Genomic DNA, 22,972 nt, shown 5'->3' with positions numbered 1-22,972 from the left:
AGACCTCCATTGGGAACAAACGGTGCCCCAGAATAGTGGTCATAAAGTATGGATGTCATACTAACGAGTGTCACATTAACGCGTGTTGACTGTACACCAATTAAAGTTGACGGGAACTCGTGGCGACTCTCATGTGAAACAAATAGTACAGGTGCTTCCAATACATGGTTGAGTAAACGTAAACGCACCTCCCAAGAGCGAAATGTGTTGCGATGTTGAGCAAGTGAAAACTTACTCCAAACGACAATGAAGTCAGAGAAGAAGACGTTACCAGATTACACGCTCCACGCGAAGCTTGTGTCACGTTCTTCATGCTTACGATTTGGCGTGAGGAGCTGAACTGTTCTACTGCTGCATTCTCCTGCACACGAACCACGCTCGGTAAACTGAAATAAGGCTTCCAGGTCACCATGTCGGCCACTGCGGTTGGTGTCACCACCTACGAGATGGTACGTAAGCGCTAGGGTTTGTTGTTGTTGTTGTTTTTTTTTTTTTTTTCGTGTTAGTGTCACGGAGCAACAGTGGCTCTTAAGAGAGGCGTCCGAACGTGAACAGATGGAGACAGGACAACAGGAAGCAGTGGTGGACAGAGGGAGATAGTATGTGTCCCGAGCTGACGTTGGGGAGAACTGTACCAGAAGAACTCCCCAGAAGAAGAACAGTCTCTGTTCGAAATATCGGCGGCTTCTGTCCTGAGGCAACTCCCTTCCTGTACCTAGCTAGGATATATATGCGTATGCATGGTAGAGGACTATAGAATTTTGCCGGTCCCGGCATGCTGGGTATTTGACGCCATAGCATATCACTACCGAGTTACTAGCTTAGGTTCCTGGGGATCTGCAAATAGCGCACAAATAACACTGCATTGGTATACACTGGCACTGGTCCAGATCCAAATACAAAGTACAGTAGGTCAGCGATAGCCTCCCAATCTTTTTGCAGTTCAAACACTCTTCGATCAAGGACCGACTATTGACGGCAATCGGATGCTTGGTGGCCGTGGCCACGGGCTGTTGTATGCCTACCTTGGTCACCCTGATGGGATACCTTGTCGGCGAGTTCATTATCTTCCAGTCTGTGATCCACGAACTCTGCGACAACAGCACGTGAGTTGATTTGCACGAAAACGTCCGTCCTGTATAGGGTATGTAACTCCAAAGATGGCCTTATGGCTCGGGTCACATACCGAACCAGAAAAGTCATGTGAAAAACCATGGTCCAGAAGCTAGAATTATTGGAGCTCTTGGAGATATCGGCGGTTCTCGTCCAGATCCCGAGGCTCTTCCTTACCATTTCCAGTACCGGTATTTTCATACCTTTACCGGTTCCCTGCGCTTCTACCTGTAGTGGGCAGAAATGTTGCGCACTGCTGATTGCCCGAGAAGGCCGAAACAACTGTGCAGTGCTGTCGGCCTTGGGCCATCAGTAGTGCGCAGGCAGCTAGCGTTTCAGCTAGTGACGTCAGGAAGTCACGTGGAATGTGGAAAGTCACGTGGAACGTGATATCCTCGTGTCAGGATGAGACTCGTCACCGAGAGCTCTCTGCAAAACCGCTATCTATACAGGTAGATGGGTAGAAATCCAGCGAACCGGTAGAGATGTAGGAAGGGAGTTGCCTCAGGACAGAAGCCGCCGATATTTTGAACAGAGACTGTTCTTCTTCTGGGCACCGTCCTCATCATTGGCATGGTATTTAAAGGGTTAGGTGTGACGTGTTTAAAGGCAACTCCCTTCCGCTATCTATACAGGGTATCACAGAAAACGTGTCATTGAATTATAATAAAAAACTACACCACCTGGAATCATGCGGTCAACGGCATTTGTTCTTACTAGGCTTTTGCACCTCCTGATGTCAATGTGGTGTAATGTACGTTTATTTATGTAAATTTTTGCGACCTGAAGACAGAAATTTACTATGTAAAGGTCACTTTTTCGACCCACCAATGTGAAGAGAGTGTCTAGTTTACTCAAATTAATGATAGCTGGCAGGGATATTCAGGCGCTATCCCATCGGAAAAATTAGCCGAGCGCGACGAATTTTTCAGCGCAATCGTTGTCAGTCCGACGAAAGGAGAATGGAAATGAAGCCCACGCCGGCAGGCATGTCTTATCACGTCTGGCTTTTGCTGGGATCATGCTTTCCCTTCCCAATTTCAGGGACTGTCACTTTTTCTACAAGCACTCTGTGGGCTGGGTTTGGAACCTTCCTTGGGACTCATAGCGACTATGTGCTCAAAAAGTCGTAGCGCGTCATGGTCCTGTGCTCCGAAAAGCGTGATGTTCGGCTATTTCTTCCTATAGGATAGCTCATGAATATCACTGTCAATTATCATGAATTTGAGTGAATTAGGTACGCTCTTCATATTGGTGGGCTAAAAAAGTGACCTTTACTTGACAAATTTGAGTTCAGTTCGCAAATATTTACATAATTAAACTTACGATGCATGTCATTCACATCAGGAGGTGGCAAAAATCTAGTAAGAACAAATGCCGTTGACCACGTGATTCAGGGTGGGGTAGTTTTTAACCATAATTGAATAACACGTTTTCTGGAACACCCTGTATATAATTGTATAACACCCTATGAAGCACTGCTGCAGCAAAGCGACGACTTTGTTGAGCATAAACGGGATAAAGGCTGCCACCTTCCAAAATGTAGAGAAGCGCTGGATTAATTAGGTTATGTCTCTGTGCAGCTCCTTGTTTTCTATGACTGTTCATATCCCTCGCTGTATTTTGTGCTGAATACTCTTCTCCTCGCCCAACTGTAGGAAGGCGAACATTCCAGTCATCTATATGATGCCGAAGAGGGATCAAGTGTAAGTTCATCAGGGACCGCTTCAGTTTCTTGCTGCAGTGAGGGTTCACAGGAGATCAGTGAGGACTGGCGGGCTGCAAAATTTGCTTTGGTGCATCACACTAAAACAATTGGCACGTCACGGCGACGAACAGGGATGGCCTGGAGCTAACACGCGACACGTGCAGCGTTCTACCGTTTGCAGAAAGACTCTGTCGAGAAGTCCATTGTATAAAAGTTCACTTTAAGCGCGAAGGCAACGCCTATACCCTTTTCAACACCTCAATGGTTTTCCTATGGCGCAGAGCCGTGACCAGCGTAGTAACAGTAAAAATGAACCTATGAACCCCCCTACTTCATCTGTATCAAGACTCTGAGAATTATAGTCTGAAACCTCTCCCTGAAGATGTTGCTCCTTACAGCATATCCATAGCAACGTTCCAACAAGACGTCCGTACCAGAGCGATTGAAATGGCTCTGGTGGGCACTGTGATGCTTGTCTGCAATGTCGTCATTGTGGGCAGTCTGGGCCGCTCGGCCACCAAGCAGGCCTTCCGAATCCGACACATCTTCATGCGAGCCATTCTGCACCAGGACGTCGCCTGGTTCGATGAGCATAGCGATAAGAACTTCGCCCCAAAGATCCTCGAGTATACGGAACGCCGGAACGCTTGCTGGATAGAAATGTTCTAACATATCTCGGCCTGCAGGGATCTGGGCAAAATTCAAGATGGCTTGGGCGAGAACATCGGCATGTGCTGCTTTTTCTTGTCGACCACTGTGACGTCTCTCCTCTGCGCTCTCTATCATGGCTGGCTGTTTACGCTGTCGCTACTCCTTCTGACGCCACTTCTCCAGATGTGCATTGTTTTCGTCGGAAGAGTACGATACACGTGTCATATCCTTTCATTTTCTGCTAAGGAAGAATTTTTCCTTCTACAGAAGCAGCTTCATTTAGAAGGCCGTGAAGCTCTGGCCTACAGCAATGCCTCAAGCTGTGCTCAAGAGGCGTTGGCGTTTATTAAGACCGTGGTTGCCTATGGAGGACAGAACAAAGAAATAAAACGGTACTGCTTTTCTAAGGAACTGCTCGAGGTTCCGCCTTACGTTACTTAAAAGTAGTTGCCTAAAGTGTCAAGTGCTGACTTTTCCAGGCATTCGCCAGCTAGCTCGCACTCTAGCTATGTCGCACGGAAGAATAACTGTTTGAAGTGATTCGATAAAATGCAGGTACGAAGGACATCTGCAGCCGGTGAAGGAGACCGCAATCCAGCGAGGCCTGATGACCGGGTTCGGAGTCTCTCTCGTGTGGGTCTTTATGTACGCTAATTACTCTCTCGGTTTTTGGCTGGGAACATCGCTCATCTTGCAAGACGCAAACAACCCTCCTGAGAGTAAAGTCTACGACATCAGCGCACTGCTTATTGTAAGCGCGCATGCGACCCCACTCCTTACGCCCCCGTGGGGGTCCTTGACTTGCTCATCCTCGTTCCAGGTGTTCTTCAATGTACTGATGGCGACCACGTGCTTTATCCAAGCAACTCCGTACTTCCAGGCTTTCGCTATGGCCAAGAGGGCAGCGTCAAGCGTCTACCCCATTATAGACAGGGTTAGACAATCGTGCAACGTCAAATGCGGAAAATGCGTAATGCGATAAAATTTCATATTGCGCAGAAGCCAACGATAGATAGCGCGTCGAGTGAAGGCCTGAGGCCACCGGAACTTGAAGGGTGGATTCACTTTAAGTCTGTCACCTTCTGCTACCCATCCGCACCTGAGAGTAAAGTGGGTTTAATGCAGCCTGTATAGCTCTGGTAGCTTTCATTAGCGCTTATCGTTGCAGGTACTGCAGAGCTTTTCACTCGGCATCAATCCAGGCGAGACGATTGCGCTGGTAGGTGTCAACGGCAGCGGTAGGAGCACCATTCTTAAATTGCTTACTCGATTCTACGACATCACAGAAGGACAGGTAAGCTAATCCACTGTTGATGCAACCCAAGTGTAATCGCTACGATCCCATTACTCCTCCTTGGGAATAAACTTTCCTTTTTCGTAGATATTGATAGACCATCGTGATATCCGGTCCTACAATATTGGCTGGTTGCGTGGCCAGATGGGCATCGTCTGTCAGAATCCGGTGCTCTTTAACACGACTGTCGCTGAGAACATCCGCTACGGGCTCGCCACTGCCACTCAAGCTGACATCCAGGAAGCTGCTATTGCTGCCCATGCGCACAAGTTCATCTTGAAGCTGCCTCAGGTAAGATACCAGACTGGTCTTAATGGGAAGACCAGCATCACTTGGCACCTGACCGGCGTATGGGCAACATGTGGCAAGCATCAATACAGTATGCCTTCTGACTTTTGTCTTGCGGTAGCAGCACCAAAGTGATTATAAAGAGATAAGGCTTGTAGAGAGATGGCTCCTTCACGAAATATGCATGTCAGAAAGCGATGCGGTGACTATTCCAGCTGAAGCGAAAACTACATACTCGACATATGATGTTACGGTAACAGCATATAAAACACTTATTCTATCATTCTGGATTATGGTTGTATAGTTTGGGACTCCAGAGCGTGCAGAGGAAAGCCGCTCGATTTATATGCAAAGACTTCCGTTCAACATCTGCAACCAGTTTGTGTCACAGAATGAAGTTGCTCCAAATTGTAGAACATTTTAAGGTACTCCGTCTGAAACAGCTTTTCCATTTCTTCCACGTACAGTTGAGGACTGAAATGGTCTCCCAGCCGCGATCGTAGCGGAACAAAATATCAATAAAAGAGAGAGGGCGCAGACAAGCTGGTGCATACTGAAGGCTGGAATCGGAGGCACGGAGACGAGGCTGTGTAACAAAAATTTTGTCTCCGTGTCACTGGTTCCAGCCGTCAAGATATCAGCACATTTGTAAAAAATAAAAAATACTGTTACCGATGTTTGATGCCTGCCACCTCCTGTAACGACCCACAATGACGTGGACCAACAGTATTGTTAAAATAAATAAATAGAAATAAAATAAAAATCTGATCAACGTCCACTTTTGCTCTGGTTCTCCGTAATAAGCTGTTTTTCGTTTGCTTTTTGTCTTTTCAGAAATACGACACCCCGATCGGTGAGGGAGGCGTTCGCCTGACCAGCAGTGAAGTAAGAAGAATCGCCATAGCCCGCGCTCTCGTCCGAAACCCCAAGGTCCTTCTCCTCGATGACCCCACTTCTGCTCAAGATGCAGAGACTGAAGCTGTTGTCAAAGCAGTATTAGACAAGGTAAAGACACCGACAGTGTTCCTCTGCTCGTAACAATAAACGCTACGTTTCCCAGGTTCGTGAGGGTCGCACCACAGTAATCGCTTCTTCCCGCCTGTCTACCATTCGAAACGCAGACCTGATAGTCGTTATGAAGGCAGGGAGAATCATCGAGACAGGAACGCACAAGGCGCTTGTTAAGAGTGGCTCCGGGCCATACATGGAACTGCTTAAGTCTGAGGTACTTAGTACTTTTAATGATCCCATAGATATTGCAGGCTGTCGTCAATTGACGCCACGGGAGCGGCCTCAGATCCATTGCCGCTTGAAGCACTATCTGTTTCAAACGACGAGATGTCCGGCACTGTCGCGTAGTACCGGACTGCCAGTGCCATGAGGGCAGACAATGTCGTAGGGCAGACTAAGCAAGTAGGGAAAACTAAGGGTCTTCCTAACCGCCGTTACTCACGACAACCGAAGCTTAAGACCCAGTTTGGACCCGGCTTGAATTTTGAAAGGTAAACAGTCTACTGTTTTTTCCAGAATATGCAAGACGAGGACAGCGATCTGTCATCAGGGGCAATGGCGCAGCTCGGGTTTTCGCCCTCTCAGATGCCTGCACCAACTTCTATAGGGATGATGGAGGACATGGACGAGGTATATTTGCTTTCCTGCTGTATAGTTCGCGTTGCAAGGCCAAATTGGTTGCAGGGAGTAGAAGTTCCCGCAGACGCAGAGGAGACGACTGAAGATCACACGAAACGCCTGCTGCAGCTGGCAGAACCCGAAAGGTCGTTTCTGGTTGCTGCTTGTGTATGCGCCACCCTCATGGGACTACCAATCCCCATCTACGCCGTCTGCCTCGGGGACATGATGCAGGTAGACTCAGAGCTTCTCTTAAAAACCGGGGCCCGTTTGCATAAAAATTGTGCCAGGAACCTAATGGTTAGGAACTGCTTCAAGCACGTGCTCCCGTTATCTTCCAACTCGTGCCAGACACGCCGTCAAAGCTGCGGCAAATGGTTTCCGTTGTGTTAAATTCGTGGTACAACTTTTGTGCAAACGGACCCAGCAGCACTTTGTACGTTCAACGTAACGAGTCACCTCATCGACGCTTTCTTCTCTAATCGCGATCTCAGCTCCACGTTCGCTTGCTCATTGAGGCTATCGTGCTCGTTACCAGACCGCGCGTGTTCCGACGTCACCACACTCAGCTAACAGCAGGCGGCAATTTCTCCGACCAATACGGTTGTCCTGTTTGTATGGACTGCTCGCATGCGTGTCGTCTCTTCTTGTATCTGGGGTCGTTCTCTAACTTCCTACGGATGTAGCGCAATAGTCATGTTGTTCTGCGTTTTGCAACCCAGTCGTATGGGTCGCTAGTCGTTGTGAAAATGAAAAAGGAACGTCACTTGATGTACATATTGCGACATACTTGTTTAAAGTCGATAGCTTGCGGTTTTTCTGACCTAGAATCTCCAGGCTTTGCAAGATGATTTGTTTCGACTAATAAACACGTACTGGATGGCATGCCGTACGTGTTTATTAGTCAAAAGAAACACTCTTCCAACACAAAATACACCTTGTCGATCGTGTTCGTACGGGATGGTATGTCGGGCGTAACAAGTAGTGCAGTCTGAGTTCTGGGACAAACCCATCGGAAGCCATCGTCCCTGATTTTTTGTAAAACTCAATGTAGCAAGCAAAAGGATGCAAGCCAGCTGGTGTAAACAAAGCTGAAGCCATACATCCTGACTCTTGCGTGGTGCGCGGTGCGTGGTGCATGGTGCGTGGTGCGCGGACCGCTGTTTCTGTAATTTTACGAAGTTACGCCTTAACGAGTAGATGGAACGGTCATTTGTCCCGTTCCTCGTTAGCCAGTTAAACGTGGAATGCGATTAAGCTGCCTAGACCGGTACGTGTAACGTGTGAGCGGCCAGAAGCCGAGTACCGAGTCTCCCTCGAGGCAACGGCAACGTACCATCCTCTGCGGAGTCTGTCAAAGCCAGAGCCGTCGCGAGGCGAGTTTGCGTCAGGGGCAGGGCACATCTGAAGCGCTCCCCCCCCTCCTCCCTCACTGCCTTCAGAAGCCTTGTAAACAAAGAAAAGAAAACGCCCATTTACACTGCCTAGATCGTAAATTCAAATTATCTTCATTCCCACTTTATACTGTCCAACAGACCTGCCTGGGCTGCCGTTTGGCGCCCTCTCTTGCGAGGGCTCCCGGGGCGGCTCCCCTCTCGCACCTACGTCGCTACGGCTCTGGTCAAAGCAATGGCAAGAGAGGCCAGTAGGCCAGAGTAGTACTGTAGAAACACTTAACGCTTGTCGTAACCTCCGACGCAGGTGTTGAGCTTGGGTAACGAAGATTCGATTCGCTCCTCGATGACCTTGCCCTGCATTATCCTCCTGGTGGTGGGCATTTTAACGAGCCTCTGCTCCTGGTTACAGGTACGCGGCTCTCGACAAGTTAATCGACAACGCTGTACTATAACGCTGCATATCCTTTCGCAGATACACCTTTTTTCGATCGTAGGGGAAAATCTCACATTGCGCCTTCGCCATCAAACATTTTCCGCGATCATACGACAGGTGAGCGCCCATATATGCACAGCAAACCCGTGCATTCCGTAAAGTCATACACAAAAAGTTTACATGCACTGTGCAACGAAACGATATAACGAATAACGATAAAATGAAAACTGACGCTGCGCCCAATACGTGGAATTCACTTGCAGGAAGTGGGTTTTTTTGATAAGCACGTACACGACGCTACTGATCTGTACCTTCGATTAGCAGCTGAGGTCCCCAGCATCCACAGGGTGAGTACATACGTGGCACTCGCGTAGCACAGCAACTAGCTAGTCTGCCAGTGTAAAGAACGATACAATCATCTAACCCAACACTCTTAGAGAAAAGGCTAGTAAAAAGGTAGTAACGACTGTGGTTAGTTGACCACTAGCTGACTACTAGCTAAGAGTTGTGGAAAGCAGTAAATGCTCTCGTTACTAGCCAGAAAGTTTTGCTTAATAGCTGCTACCAGATGGGTACTTACGTTTGCTATGTTATTTTGTGCCCGTTAATTTGTGATGGAGGCGGTATTATCCCAGTCAAACTGCCATTTGATTTTAAAACACAGGTGTGTAGCGTTTTATGCAATAGGGGAGAGACTTACGGTCGCTTCGCGGCTGGTGTCTGTTGTCCACTACCAGCAAATGTCTCTGCTAGGATGAGCTGTCCTTTTTTAGTTCACACCCATGCTTGTGCAGGCGCATCGCAGAGTACCCCCACCCCACCCACAACCAGAGGTGACAGAGCTTCGTATGTTTGTTACTACTTACTACTACTTTTTCGAAATTATACGCAGGCCGTGTATGCATTTTCTCTACTTTTTTTTGTGCCAATGTACATTTTGTAATTTTCACTATGTGACGGTCGCGCTTTTACTAGCCAAAGGCAGTGCTATCAGCTAAGATGCTACTGCTGGAGGTAGTGCTCTTTACTTGCCTCTTCGGTTAGTAAATGTTACTATCGCCACTTTGATTACCAACGGATATTATGGTCTTAGTGGCTGGTGCGACAAGTAAGTGCTTAGGTTTTAGTTAGTAAGCGCACCGACCTTTTCCGTAATAGTATAAGTGTTTTAATGTGTCCTGTTCCCTGCAGGCATCCTGTTCACGGTTGTCTGCATTGTGCCAAGCGTTCACAACCTTGCTTGCTACTGTGGTGCTGTCTCTGTATTGGGACTGGCACCTGTGTTTCATCGTGCTCGTCTTCGTGCCCCTCATCCTCTTCTCCACGTACCTTGAGGTACGGATGATGCACGGAAAGCTCATGTCCTCTCGCAAGGCTCTTGAAGTGTCAGATCAGGCAAGGCCCTTCTCTACCAGTCTTTCCAGTTCCGCGTGTCTAAAACCCTTTTCCCCCTCCAGATCGCCATCGAGGCAATCCAAAACGCTCGCACCATTGCTTCCCTGCACCAGGAGGAGGTCTTCTGCGCTAAATATGTCACATCCCTGGCGATACCACAAAGGTAGTACCAGTGGTACCCATGACCAGTTTTCTTGGCGACCAGTTCTCTTGTATTGATCATATTTCATAATATGGTTGATTGACAAAGTCGGGGCAGGCTACTCCAGGACACGATGCAAAGGGAGAAGCAATGCAAATGCAGCCCTAGACATAATAAAAACAAGTGCGTGGACAACTAATGAGCGACCATAGACCATAGTTTAGAAATTCTTGGGTCAAATACAGCGATGTGCCTATAAATGCACAACGACAGTAGTCGAGAAGCTCGTCACATGATTTCAAATACAGAATTGCATATGGACCTTGTCGTGATACTCTCGAACAACCTGTCTCCATACGCACCCTAGCTTCGTCCCGAGCGACGAAACAGGGGTGAACTGCCAAAATTGTTCATCCCATTTGGATGAACGCTGGTGGCCACCGTCTTTAATGAGTATGACCTGCGATAACGTAACATTGTCATCCAGTAAACATCGGGGTAGTTGGAAAGTTCAAGGAAAAATGATGCTTGCTTCCGCGTGCGAGATGCAGTTCACGTGAGGAGTGCTGGGCGATGCGATATCTTTTCTACAGCGGTTCCCGAGTGGGAGAAAATGTACAGGCACAAAATGAAGAGGATGGAACACAAAAATGAACGAAAAAATACACTGGAAAATGAAGGAACCCGGCAAACAGCACTCCATTGAATCCATGCCCATCCATGTTCACTTACAGCATCCTACACCCCAGTGCTCCAGATGAGATGGCTGTTGCATACGCCCCGAAGGGCCCAGACCCAAGGAGTGCAAAGTGTATAAGGTGATGACGTTCACTTGTTGCTTTTCCCGTAGCATCTCCAAGCGCAAGTCCTACTATCGTGGATTCAGCTTTGGCGTCGCCCAGTGCATACGGTCCCTGGCGTTCGCATGTGCCCTCGTCTACGGCAGCATCCTCATGGAACAATGCGACCTGCAGTTTGGAAGCCTCTTTAAGTACGTCTACGCGTTTGTCTCCTTCAGCATTTGTGAAACCTGGCCTTGTTTAATCAGGGTAATTGAAGCATCGATCCTCGGGACTTCCATAATCGGACAGGCAGCGGCATACACCCCGGGCTACAAGAAGGCAAAGGTAACGGCTACCAAGATATTCAAGTTGATGGACACAGTCCCGAAAATCGACTTCATGGACTCGTCAGGGACTACTTTGGTAAGCTTTCGGTGATAATTGACGCCCTGCATAAAACATAACCCGCCACAGAACGAGGTGTACGGCTACTTGACCTTCAATGAAGTTAGCTTCCACTACGCCAATCAGCAGAACGCCAAGGCCCTAGACCATGTGACCTTTTCGGTAGAACCTGGGCAGATGGTTGCCATAGTGGGCCCATCATATTCTGGCAAGACGACATCCATCGACCTCGTTGAACGCTTCTACGATGTCACCGAGGGCGACATTGTACGTATCATCGGGTACACAAGTGTATGACAATGACACCCTGTGATCGCACGGATATTGCTAGATGCAGCAATGTGCCGATTTTCAGCTCCTGGACCAGATTCGAACGAGGTTACTGAACATCAGCTGGATGCGGAAGCAGCTGGGTTATGTGTCCGACCCACCATTCCTGTACGGTTACAGCATAGCCGAAAATATAGCGTACGGAGACAACGAGCGCGACGTACCCCTTCCAGAAATTATAGCTGCGGCACAAGTGGCTAACGTGCATGACTTCATCACGACCCTCAAACAGGCAAGCCGCTATCACACATGTTACCCCGTAAACTATGCGTCCGTGGTAGTCTGGTACATCTGGTGGTGGTTTCAGTATACCGGCCTGACTCAGAGTGGTGTATTCGCACGGAGGACATCCTCACGGAAAATTCTAGTGGAAGGAAAAGCGAAAACACTGCTCACAGAGCCGAAGTTCTGTCCCACCCCCTTGTTATTCGGCATTCACACGGCGCCTTTCATAGCACACGACACCGTCAGCGTCCTTTCCTGTCGTTTGCTACGGAATATCTTGTGGCTGTGTCGCAGGATATTCCCCACGGTTAGCAGTGTACATGAAGGTATGGCGTTGAGTGCTCGCGCTCGTGGGAATGTCCTTCGTGTGAATACACGGTAATGGTAGAGACGGTATTGTCGCATCGAGTTAATTTGCTTCTTGTGAGGCTTTGCAGAACATTTATGAGACAAAAAGAAATAACTTGTGCAATACCAGCGTTTCTTGAGAGTAGTTGTCGACGTTGCTCCTGCCCCATCAGAAGCTGTCCTCATGGAAGCTGTCTTCAGGGACGGCTCTGTGCGAACGAATGGGTACACGCTAAGTCTCCAATTGGACCTCCTGCCAGTGTCAAACCGCGTGGCCTGACTGGTACGTTTATGCCTCTGCTTACCTATTACCTCCCTATTATCCATACAGGGCTACGACACACGCATCACCTACGATAGCGACATCGTTAGCCGTGCAGAGCTGAAGCGGATCGCCCTGGCCAGAGCCCTCGTGCGGGACCCAAAGATCCTGCTAATTGACGACGCTGTGGCCGGCCTCGACACTGTACATGAACTGGTAAAGACTCCTTTGCAACCCTATAATTGCGGTTCGTATAACCAAATTCACTTGGCAAAGGCAGTGCTATAGTCCCGTTTTACAATATTAATGAAAGCTCGGTGCCGAGGGAACTGAGGAGATCACACAGAAGGTTTCATTGACGCAAGTGAGGCGCCGGTTGAGGGCCCGGGAAAGAGACCGTCTGGAAAGGAACTGAGCTGTGGCCGCCTGAAGGTTGATTACCATGATCCGCTGGAGAGTCAATTCCTGCGTCGTTCATTTCACAGCTTTTTTTGTCTAGGTAACCGTAACCGAGTAGTACTTGAACACGGACCTGGTAAGACCTCTCACGTTTGTTGCTAATCTTCTCGTGCAATTGGCGCAGGCAACTAAGGCAGCGATCAAACAAGCCAGTCGCGGTCGGACCTGCGTAGTGTCCACCAACCGGCTTTACTCCGTCACAAGTGTGGACCGAATCTTCGTCATGCAGAAAGGTCGTGTTGTCGAGAAGGGATCCCACGTCGAGCTCATGTTGCGCCGCGGTGTCTACTATAACCTGTTCGTCGACGAGATGGACGACCGCGAAGCTGGGCCCAATATGCTTCACAGCCGAGAATCATTGGCATTAAGATAATTTTCTATGTATACAATCCATCTTCAACAATACAAGATACATGAACCGTGCTTGTCTATGTACATAAACTGTGTATGGGTGTATACTGATTAGATTTTCGATACCATGGAAGACTGCGCATGCAAAGATTATGCAAAGATTATGCAAAGGTTATGCAAAGGTTATGCAAAGATTATGCAAAGATTATGCAAAGACTATGCAAAGACTTGGTAGGAAGTAATCCCGATTTAGCCCCTGGCGATGCCAATGTTATATAGCCACTGGTCTAATTTCGTAACTGATCATTCGTCGTAAACTGACTGCTCGCATTCGTTTTCGGGCGTTAGCTAACAGTTAGTGCAGATGTATACTGGGGTTTAGTGTAGGCCACCTTGCATTTATAGCACCATTTCTTCATGGCTGAGGTAGATTCGTTGAAGCGCCCAAGAAATGTGATCACGACTAACTGGCGATCACCATGGTAAACTCCCATCCTATGTCCCCGAAGCAAAATTCTGGCCATGCCGCCGTAGTGCATGGAGTATGTGCAGCAATGATGTGAGCAGTGTAAAACTGGCTTTTCCTCGTGCTGCTATGGGCATTTTAAAAGCAGAAGCATGTTGCCATATCCCTAAGGTGCAAGCGTGAACGGGAACATGGCATTCATCGACGTTCATGACATACCAACGGAAGTGTCAGGCATAGAGGAATATTTATGGAGAGTATATCCCGTATGCGTCAGACAGGGACTGGGAACTGTGCAGACATTCGTTTGGGAACCCCACATAGCACAGCCGGTACCAGGATTCGAACCCGTGTCACCTCCCAGTGGAAAGCGCTCACCCCACCCACTATGCCGGGGCATTTGATGAACGTACGTTAGAACGATGGTAGTCACGCGGGATACGCCAACGGCACCTGGATGTAGGGCTCATCTAGGTGGCGTTGGCTGTGCGCTGTTTAGTGTGTCATGAAACATGATGGAAACTGATGTGGATGCGATGTGAACGCGATGTGATTATGGCGGGCTAGAAGATTCTAGCCCGCCATAATGTGATCACAGAGGTGACACAACTACCCTCAAGCGGGTGCCTTTGGCAAAACTGCCATCTTCTCCTGGTCGCACGTCATAGAAAACGTCATTTTGAGGTCATGTGACTTTGTTTACATCTCGTTTTGCCGCTTACCGACATATCTCCGTCGTCATAAAGCCAAGAAATGAACATATTTTGCCAGCGTAAATCATGCGGTGCTTCTTCCGCAACATGGTAGCCCATTTCTCCTTAGTTTAAGTGCATCACATTGGCTCGATGAGTCTTAACGCGCGGTCGTCATCACATCTTTGGAAGTCGTAAACAGTACGAGGCCATATGTGCAAAATTGTGGGTTTTACTGCGAGATTATCGGATAAAAATAATTACCGTGATCGAAAGATATCCAAAACGTCGCGCAGAAACAGCAATCGCATTGTTTACAAACGGTTTTGCCGCCGGTCATGGGCGCCGCCATCTTTAAGGTCACGTGGGCCTCGACGTTTGCTGTGACGTGCGACCAGGACCTGTCCAGGATGCGTTGCGTTCGCCCAGCACGCTTTCGTCTACGGAGCAATACATTGAGTGCCACCCCTGTGGATGTGATGACTGGACCGGCAATCCAGAAGATGTGGGTTTGAGTCCTGCAGCTGGCTAACCTTTCCATTCTGTGATAAGGCAAACCATACCAATCCAATCCAAACAAAGCTCGCTTGCGCGTGCGGCGCATGGTCGTATCTATCGAAGTGTCTTCGAATTATCCAGCTGAGGAAACAAAAAAGGAGCGTTCCAGTAACATGACACTAAGAACACCGCTTCCACTATACATGGTAAGTGCAAGGGGAACACCCCTAGAGAACCCTAGAAGCGTCCCTTAACTTATTCAGCTTCCCCGGTAACTTTCGTTTCGGCGACAGCTCACCCTGGGAACGGTTTCGCTTGGAACAAGACAGCACCTAACCGCAGTCACACATGTGCGAGACCCGTGCATCTGCTTCGTCAATATCGCAAAGTGAGCTCAACATAGATGGTAGGAACGTCAACGTGGTCGCCGCTTTTCACTGACCGTATTTTGTATGTTGGCGCATAGAAGCATTTGACGAGAGACAACTCTCCTCCAACACGTTTGGCTCGTAATCGAGATTACGCATGTATTTTGTGACGAAAGATGCAGTGTGACGTTCCGTGAGGTGATCGTCACGTTGTCAGCGTCCTCTCCCATATCTCCCACCTGCTCACGTATTCCCTGCAGCGGGATGCAACTAGTTGTGCGGCGGAAGCGACCCAAGGCCTGGTTCAAAAGGAAACATCCTGGTGTCGTCACATTGAAGTCACATTGACATTGCACATAAGTGCAGCTGCGCATAAATTTCAGACCATGCATGGAGAATAGTTTACAATGCCGAAAAACAAATGGTGCCGTTCAAGCAGCGTTGTACCCCGTTTGTACGCCGTTACAAAAACAGAGTAATGCGATACAGCTACCTCTACTCTATAATAAAAATAGCGCAATACTAGCATCGTTACAAATTTGGAAAAGTAACGCGATATCGCTACTGCTACCAATTAAAAGTAACGTAAATACTACGAGGCTACTTTTCCGCTGCAATAGCCTTCTCTAGGCAACGCATTATCGTAGGCATTTGTCGTCCAATGTGTCTAAAGACGTGTGCAGTATTTATGCAGCACGAAGTATGTTGTTACTTACTTCAGATTCTGTTGTTAGTTAAAAGTTTCTGCATCGCCATTCTCGCACATTTGCTCCGTGTACCACGTCTCCTAGATTATGAAAAGTCTCGGTAACGGTAGCGGAGTCCGCCGCTACCCACATTTGTAGCGGAAATACTTTTCCCGCTAGCAATTTAAAATGTAGCGATATCACTACTCCGCTACTGAAAAACGTAGCGAATACGGTAGCGGCGCTATGTACAACACTTCGCTCAAGTCAGCGAAAAGTAAAGCAGGGATTTCGTAGACCCGTGAGACACGAAAACCTGCAAAATGAGGCTTTGAAAGCGAGCTAGTATGAAAACCGTCTTGCAGCGACGACTTGTGACACACCAATGTAACGACCACAAAATCCATTATTTCGCAAAAACACGAAACCCACGTTGCGATATTTCTCTCGCAGGCTACAAGATGTGCCGCTAAAGTGCTGGCCTGCGGCAGAGAGCATTGACCACACGTCAGAGAACACGATGCACCGGTGTCTTGCCAACGTGTCCGAACCATGGCTCGACTGTCGTCCTCCGAGGGAAGTGACAGATATTGCGTGCGTACCTCGCGAGAACAGCACATCGACAATTAATGCCCTGCGACCTTCCACATCCTATTTGGCCTGTGTGTTTCCTGTCTGTGATGCGTGTCCCGAGGGGTACGGTGCCCTAGCTACATGCTTCTCCTTCCGGACGCCACCAGCTCGAAACCGTAAGTACTTCCTAGTGGCTTTACCGCGACGTGACGAATGGATTGACGCCGATGTCATCCAATGTTTGATTGTGTGTTACGCTATTAAGTGCGCTATTCACGGCGGTGTAGAGTTTATTCATGGACACTACGCGCGTTGAAGGCATTAGGTTCGAAGTGCAAGTGCGTCGACGTGATTTCCCATTGTGGATTTCGTTCGACGTCATATGATCAGACTATTGAAGTTGACAGCATAAAAAAACTGCACTTTGAGGAAAATTAGTAATTCCAGTATTTTTGGGGACTTAGATATATTGCTACAACAACAACAATAGACCTCTACCCGAGAAACGTCATCATGACGTTTGTAGACGGACTGAAGCTGAAACAAATCTGAAGGGGAGGGCTGGGTTCCACGAATGGGCACTTGTTCGCTACCTCCCATTGAAAGATAAGTTGGACCGATGGTCCCTTTCGTAATCACCTCAAGACTGTGGCTTTCGTTCGCGATCTTGTTCACCCCATTTCGAGCGTAGTTCAAGTCTAGCGAATTGGTGGCGCTGTCGAACACTATGACGACATTTGTTTGACGTCGACAGGGATCGTCGGGGACAGAGTCGGGGCGATCGACAGGAGCATCGACAGGGACAGAGATCCATCAGTCCCCTTCGTTACTAAATGTACAGAAGTTTGCGCTAAGTTTAGGGACTACGTTTTCGGTGCCGTCGTGTAATATTAAGGGTCAGGGGATTAAAATGCGAACTTGAAGCTATTTGATTACTTCGAAACTTCCATTTTTCTTGTGGTATATGACAAACATAATATTCAAATGGTACAAGACATCGTGTCCTGTATCATGACGGGAAGTCTACTAGTGACAGTGGCTGTCTTCCACTGGCTGACTCCTTATGAATAAAATGCTGAGCGCTATTTCTACATACTACAATTGACCTTGGTGAATCAATTGGTAATATGACCGCTTCCTGACACCAAGGTTGGTGTTTCGAAACCGGCAGACGCAACTTGTCTGGGTGGTACAAGTTCCATAGACACGCCGTCGTGCTCCCCGAAGGACGTTAAGTAAAGTTTAGCAGAACTTCTCCGAACAACAGGTTGTACTTCTCCTGGTCGTTTTTTTTTCTTCTTTTTTTTTCAGGAGTATTCTTCAAACGCGTAGAAGAATCCCCGTTCCAAGTGGGAATCCAGTGGAGTGGCAAGCTTACCGTTAAAGGATGGACTCTGGTGTGCTGGTCTAAAACACCGTGTACTTTCAAATGTTACCAAGAGGAGGTACAATTGGACGGTGGTACATTCATGGTACCGGTCGATCTCTACAGACACAGCGTGTACATGGCCCTTCGTATTGGTCGTAAAATAAAGTACACTGCCTTCTTCGAACGCAAGGGAGAAGGTGAGCCGTTGTTGCAAGTTTAGGTTATATAGGCTTATAACGTACAACGTTTTCGATAACATGAAATGCCTGAGTCTTGGCACAAACAGAGGTACAGGACAAACACACAACTCAAACTGGTTTGAGTCGTGTGTTTGTCCTGTCCCTCAGTACATGACATTCTCGGGTAAACGTAAACAAGTCACAGCTTCCGGTGTCACGAAGACTTCCGGTTCTTCCGCGACTAAGTATACTCGGAACCAGCCGCGACGCAGAATTATAATTTTGGCTTTCCTGATTTGTTGAAATCCGGAGGCGCACGCCTTTTTGTGGTAGTTTAAATTGCCATAAAAAGACGTATACGACCCTCTCTCCTCAAATCAGACGCGATAAATGTATCAATCGGCACAGTGGTTGGCGCAGAGCGTGCTTGCTGTGAAACCGGATATCGTTTTGTCACCAAAGCGGAAGCGCTGCAAAAAGTCATGTTGTGTCCAGACTCAGGATTTCACATGATGGCTTCCATCTATGCCATACTCTCAGACACTTTCAATCCGTGTAGCATGCACACCTTAAGATGTTTTGGGTCAAATGTGCTAAATTTTGTCCTGTAAGAGAACTTCGTTAACTGCATAACATAATTAACATAACTGCATGAGTGCAACAAAGGGGCACGCGCCTTTCATTTGGCCTAGTAGCGCGGCATATGCCGTGAAGGCCGGCTTCAGAAGAGAATCCTCTGCTAGGGACGTAAGACTTCTCCAGGGTTTCGAAGCCCAGTATTGGACGCCTGTACATATGGATAATCCGCCACGAGATACAAAGCAAAAAAATTGTTATACAGGTCATAGACAATGACAGCGTTTGTCGTTCTTCGCCTCCCTGTAACGGTAAGAGTATGAAATGTTTCCGAGGTTGCTTATTAATTGTGGCAAACTGCATGCAACGGCATGAGTGACCTCAGGGGGGTGTCAGTGCTGAACACCATGGACGAGGAAAGATTGACCGTTCATCGTATTGCCCTTTTGACCGCAGAGCCGAGCCCTCCGTGCCGTGCACTAGTGCAGCGGATAAGCCACCGGGAGGTGAAGGTATCTTGGCGTCCCATAGGGAATCGTCAAGATGGATTCCTGGTCTCCTGGTGCCCCATGGACGGCCATTGCATATCGAAGGAGCTGCCTCCGAATGAAACATCCGTCATTATCAGAAACCAATCGCCATTTAAGACGTAAGGCGCGAAGGTTGTCTATCCCTGAACTACTCAGAACCAGTACCAACTCTGTTCAGGGTCCAATACACCGTTCGAGCATTCCGACGAAACTCGACCAACATTTTCTACAGCAGCCCGTCCGTTGCCGAATGGAAACGACGCCGAAGCTATAGTAAGACAGCGCTTCGGGTGCCGTGACGGTTTCACTGAGAGGTGTACATTTCCTTTGCAGAGAGTGTAGTATGGGTGAAGGCTACCGTGGAATTTTTCATCGCCGCCTTGATAGCGTCTGTGGTCATCTTGACGTTGCTGCTGATAACGGTGAGCTTTTTGTCAAGGGGACGTCTCATCGACATGGGGCACAAAGGTGGATTGTGGGCGAGCTGTAAGAAAAGTCGCGCAGGGCGGGGAGGGGGCGAATCAAAATATCAAAAGTTTCTAGCTGTTAAGTCTTGAATCAGCTTACTTGCATATATGTACGAGAGCAACAACTTCTCTGTTTCACCGGCAGGTTATCCGCGAGCGTTTCATCCTGGGAAGAGGAGCAGACGCAGCTGAAGCCGCAGCCAATTTCCCAGCTGGAGATTACAGGAGGATTCGGCGACCACGCATCTTACGCAGAGTCAGCTCTAGAGGGGACTGCTAGGAGCATCAGCAAATTAGCAATGATCACAATAAAATGGTTTCAACGTATGGCTATTGCAAGGTGTGCCCGGTTGCTCTTCTTGAACATGCTGAAGGATGCATTGTCTCTGCCGCCGGGCCATGCCGCTGCACAAGCCTGAGACACGCGAGCTGTCGGTAGGATATCGAATTGTCAAAGATAACGGATATCTGTTGCCAAGACATACTTGAAGCCGTGAGCGCATTAGTTTAGAAGAATGGCACACCCTTCGCGTTCCGACGCATATCAAGTAACGTTCATGAACATTGTTCTCTTGCATACTGGTATTCCTCTAGATTCATCAAAGGAAGTAGCCTACACGTAAGAGTGAACGAAATTCGCGCCTGCGAATTTACAGTTCGTTCACTCTTAGCCACTCAAAGCCTCCGCTGCTTCGTGCAATTAACGAAATTCCGTATGACCTCAACCATAGTAGTAAGCCACATCAGTACACCATCCTTTTTTCGTGTTTCAACCAACGACGTGGGACTGAAACAATTATGACGTTTTAGTGGAGGTGGTGTTCCCTACATGAGCCCTGACCAGCGATGATGGAATGTCCCAGCGGGCAGACGTGCATGGCCTGACGCTAGGATGGTGCCGGTAGAACTGGCCGGCACGCCCAGTGGAGCGCGCCAGCACAGACACGTCCTCATCGTCGTCCACGGGCCGCCACATCGCTCCCCCCGTCAGACGCAGAGCGGTTCTTGCGGTCCGCGTCGATACCAAGATGGAAAGAATGACGACGGCACGTGGACGAAGGACGGCTCGGCTTGGCGCCTTTGGCTTGTGGTGCTGACTATGGTGCGGACGAAGGCTGGAAGGTGTGTTCCAGAGGCGCGCCGAAGCGGGATACAGGCAGGTAGGCCGAACAGTGTGCAGGGATGGGGCGACAGAACCGCGATCGGTTCGCGAGCTGTGAGCTCGCAGTGCCAGGGAGGACCATCGTGAAGCATGGGGAGACCGGGAGTAAAACTCATTGTGGCCTCCGTGCGTGTCTCCGGTGGAACGTTGGTCCCGGTGCTTCTTGACCGCATCTGGATGGGCTGCCAGTATCTTGTATGGAATCCTGGTGGGAAGGCGTAGCGGGCAGTGTTCTTGGGACTGGGATGGCGATGCGGATGGGGCCATGTAGTTGCCAGCGGCGTACTGGTACCGGCATCGGAGCGTAATGTTTCGGGAAGGTACCGCTGGTGGAAGTCCGAAGAGTGCCTTCACGAAGCGTGTGGCAGCGTGACATGGAGAGTGTGACCATGGCGAACTGAGCTGGGTAGATGAGCGAACCTCCACAACGTGATTTTACACACTCGATGAGTAGAGCTGTGTACTCAGAACATGCAACCACGGTCCCTTGATAGCTTCCGTCCCTTGAAACTATCAAGGGACCGTGATGGAACTAAGTTACAGTCACATGACTCTGGAACTACTTAAGTTGCAGTGAGTGTTACTGAAACTAAAATGTAATTGCGGGCTAGTTACATGTTGAATGTAGGGTAAGGTGGGGCAAGATAAGACACGGGGCAAGACGCGACATTTTTTCCTCGACGTTGCCTGTCTGAGAGACGCGTTGCTCCATGCGCTTGACATATTACTCATAGGTGGCTCTGCATGTCGTCTTTATTGCATATGAGAATTGTCTGGATTGGTGTATGCGTTTAAGAGAGAAAAAAAAAGTCTGTTATAAGTCTGCAAGCTCTGTAAGTCTGTAATGTAAAGACACGCTAAAAAGGCGCGATTTTCTGTAGTACTTTTTCTTGTCATCAGTGCAGCAGCTTTTTTTTGCAAGCTTATTCCGTCAATGTAAGTCCACATCCTATTTCTTTATTCACTCATCTAGATACGAGTATATGCAAAATATGGGCACTCTTGGTTATACGGTGTTGAACAAAAAAATTAATGCATCCGATCATATGCACCGGGCAAGACACGACACTTTAATGTAATTTAAATATAGAAACCGATAAGTCAACTATTAGGTGGCTTTATGCTTGTTCCTCAAAAATTTCTTTTTTGTATACTGCCTAGGATTTTCAAGCAAATTTTCCTGTTTCCTAGGAGATAGGAAAGCAGAAGCGCACGCAAAAGCGAGCGACCGGCCACAGATCAGACATGCGGTACCTTGTTTGCAAAGGACGGTGGAGCAAATTAGCACCGAGTTCTGTGTGATTCTACCGCACATGATGTTGCGGTGGGCTCAAGGGTGTTGTGTAGGGGCCCACAATGTTTACTTTGTCTGCTTTTGGATTGCAAAAATTATTTTTTATAGTTCATTATACCACGGCGTGTCCTATCTTGCCCAACGCCATGTCTCGTCTTGCCTCGAGGGTTGGGGCAAGATGAGACAATCTGCATTTTTTGAATTTCTTGCTCTATACTTAAAACGGCTACGTGCGTTTAGCGCCGCGACGCATCTGCGGCTATGAGCGGCGTACAGACGTGGACAGGTGGAGAGAGGACAGCGGGAAACAGTAGGAGACACGGGGGTTAGTTTGCGTCCTGGGCCGACTTGAGGGGAACTTGAGGCAGTCCGAAAAAGGTCTGCCGGAAATCCGAGGGAAACCTCGGACAGCACAGCCGGTGTTCGAACCCGCATCACCTCGCAGTCTCGGCCTGGAAAGCGATCATTCTAACCACTATGCCACGGGATCTAGTGCAGGGAAGAAGCTCTAGGCCACCGAGAATGTGCCTATGGCTAGATTTTCTTTCTGAAAAAAAAAATTAAAAAAGAAACGAAAAATAAAAATTTCAGAAACGTTTTTCCGAAACCAAATGACATTTTTCAGAACCGAAAATTTCAAATCATTACGTGAACAGAACCGGGAAGAGAAAGCACATCTTGCAGCTTTTTGCGCTAGGCCTCCCACATGCAGTTGCTACAATGTGAAATAAAGTTTAAATTCAACTCAGTTTATCTATATGTCAGCTACGTGACTAATGGAAAGATGAACGCAGTCAGCTTTCGCAAAGAGAATAGATTGCAGATAGATATTTAGAGCTACCCGAGTAACACAGCGGAGGGTAACTGTGCTTTTGAGTGTAAGTTACAGGGAAGATGTCA

The 22,972-nt window shown here is 48.3% G+C and overlaps 2 protein-coding genes across 5 annotated transcripts; both read left to right on the top strand.

Annotated features, from left to right (window-relative positions):
• The first annotated feature begins 273 nt into the window (after positions 1-273).
• LOC135388183 (phosphatidylcholine translocator ABCB4-like) lies at positions 274-13,284 on the top strand. Of its 4 annotated transcripts, none has more exons than XR_010421297.1 (26): positions 274-449; positions 943-1,106; positions 2,772-2,819; positions 3,220-3,447; positions 3,508-3,679; positions 3,740-3,864; positions 4,028-4,223; positions 4,293-4,406; positions 4,472-4,582; positions 4,641-4,766; positions 4,854-5,057; positions 5,889-6,059; positions 6,115-6,279; positions 6,582-6,695; positions 6,750-6,917; positions 8,385-8,489; positions 8,553-8,630; positions 8,777-8,860; positions 9,705-9,908; positions 9,971-10,071; positions 10,901-11,041; positions 11,099-11,255; positions 11,307-11,504; positions 11,593-11,799; positions 12,472-12,901; positions 12,986-13,067. XR_010421297.1 is itself a non-coding variant. In XM_064617568.1 (26 exons), exons 1-26 carry the CDS (start codon positions 411-413, stop codon positions 13,232-13,234), a joined length of 3,816 nt encoding a protein of 1,271 aa, XP_064473638.1. In that variant the 5' UTR covers positions 274-410; the 3' UTR covers positions 13,235-13,284. The 4 variants fall into 4 exon arrangements, 3 of the variants coding, with proteins under 3 accessions (XP_064473638.1, XP_064473639.1, XP_064473641.1); XM_064617568.1 differs by having other exon boundaries at positions 12,472-12,618; positions 12,986-13,284; XM_064617569.1 differs by having other exon boundaries at positions 12,472-12,618; positions 12,768-13,024.
• A 1,499-nt stretch (positions 13,285-14,783) lies between these two features.
• On the top strand, positions 14,784-19,947 carry LOC135389939 (uncharacterized). Its single transcript, XM_064619986.1, has 8 exons — positions 14,784-15,074; positions 15,162-15,256; positions 16,376-16,671; positions 17,807-18,061; positions 19,076-19,268; positions 19,328-19,422; positions 19,483-19,571; positions 19,762-19,947. Exons 1-8 carry the CDS (start codon positions 14,973-14,975, stop codon positions 19,894-19,896), a joined length of 1,260 nt encoding a protein of 419 aa, XP_064476056.1. The 5' UTR covers positions 14,784-14,972; the 3' UTR covers positions 19,897-19,947.
• The last annotated feature ends 3,025 nt before the right edge of the window (positions 19,948-22,972 follow it).

This window comes from Ornithodoros turicata, chromosome 3, assembly GCF_037126465.1.
Source record: "Ornithodoros turicata isolate Travis chromosome 3, ASM3712646v1, whole genome shotgun sequence".
NCBI classification, from domain to species: domain Eukaryota; kingdom Metazoa; phylum Arthropoda; class Arachnida; order Ixodida; family Argasidae; genus Ornithodoros; species Ornithodoros turicata.
This window is presented reverse-complemented; position numbering and strand designations above follow the sequence as displayed.

What these genes read in the sequence shown, in the direction of transcription:
- LOC135388183 (XM_064617568.1), top strand. Translation starts at nt 411, where the DNA reads ATGTCGGCCACTGCGGTTGGTGTCACCACCTACGAGATG. An exon ending in CATCCGCACCTGAGAGTAAA is followed by an intron (nt 4,583 to 4,640) that starts GTGGGTTTAATG and finishes TTATCGTTGCAG; the next exon opens with GTACTGCAGAGCTTTTCACT. An exon ending in TCCCTGGCGATACCACAAAG is followed by an intron (nt 10,072 to 10,900) that starts GTAGTACCAGTG and finishes CTTTTCCCGTAG; the next exon opens with CATCTCCAAGCGCAAGTCCT.
- LOC135389939 (XM_064619986.1), top strand. Translation starts at nt 14,973, where the DNA reads ATGGTCGTATCTATCGAAGTGTCTTCGAATTATCCAGCTGAGGAAACA. An exon ending in CACCGCTTCCACTATACATG is followed by an intron (nt 15,075 to 15,161) that starts GTAAGTGCAAGG and finishes TTTCGGCGACAG; the next exon opens with CTCACCCTGGGAACGGTTTC. An exon ending in AACCAATCGCCATTTAAGAC is followed by an intron (nt 19,269 to 19,327) that starts GTAAGGCGCGAA and finishes AACTCTGTTCAG; the next exon opens with GGTCCAATACACCGTTCGAG.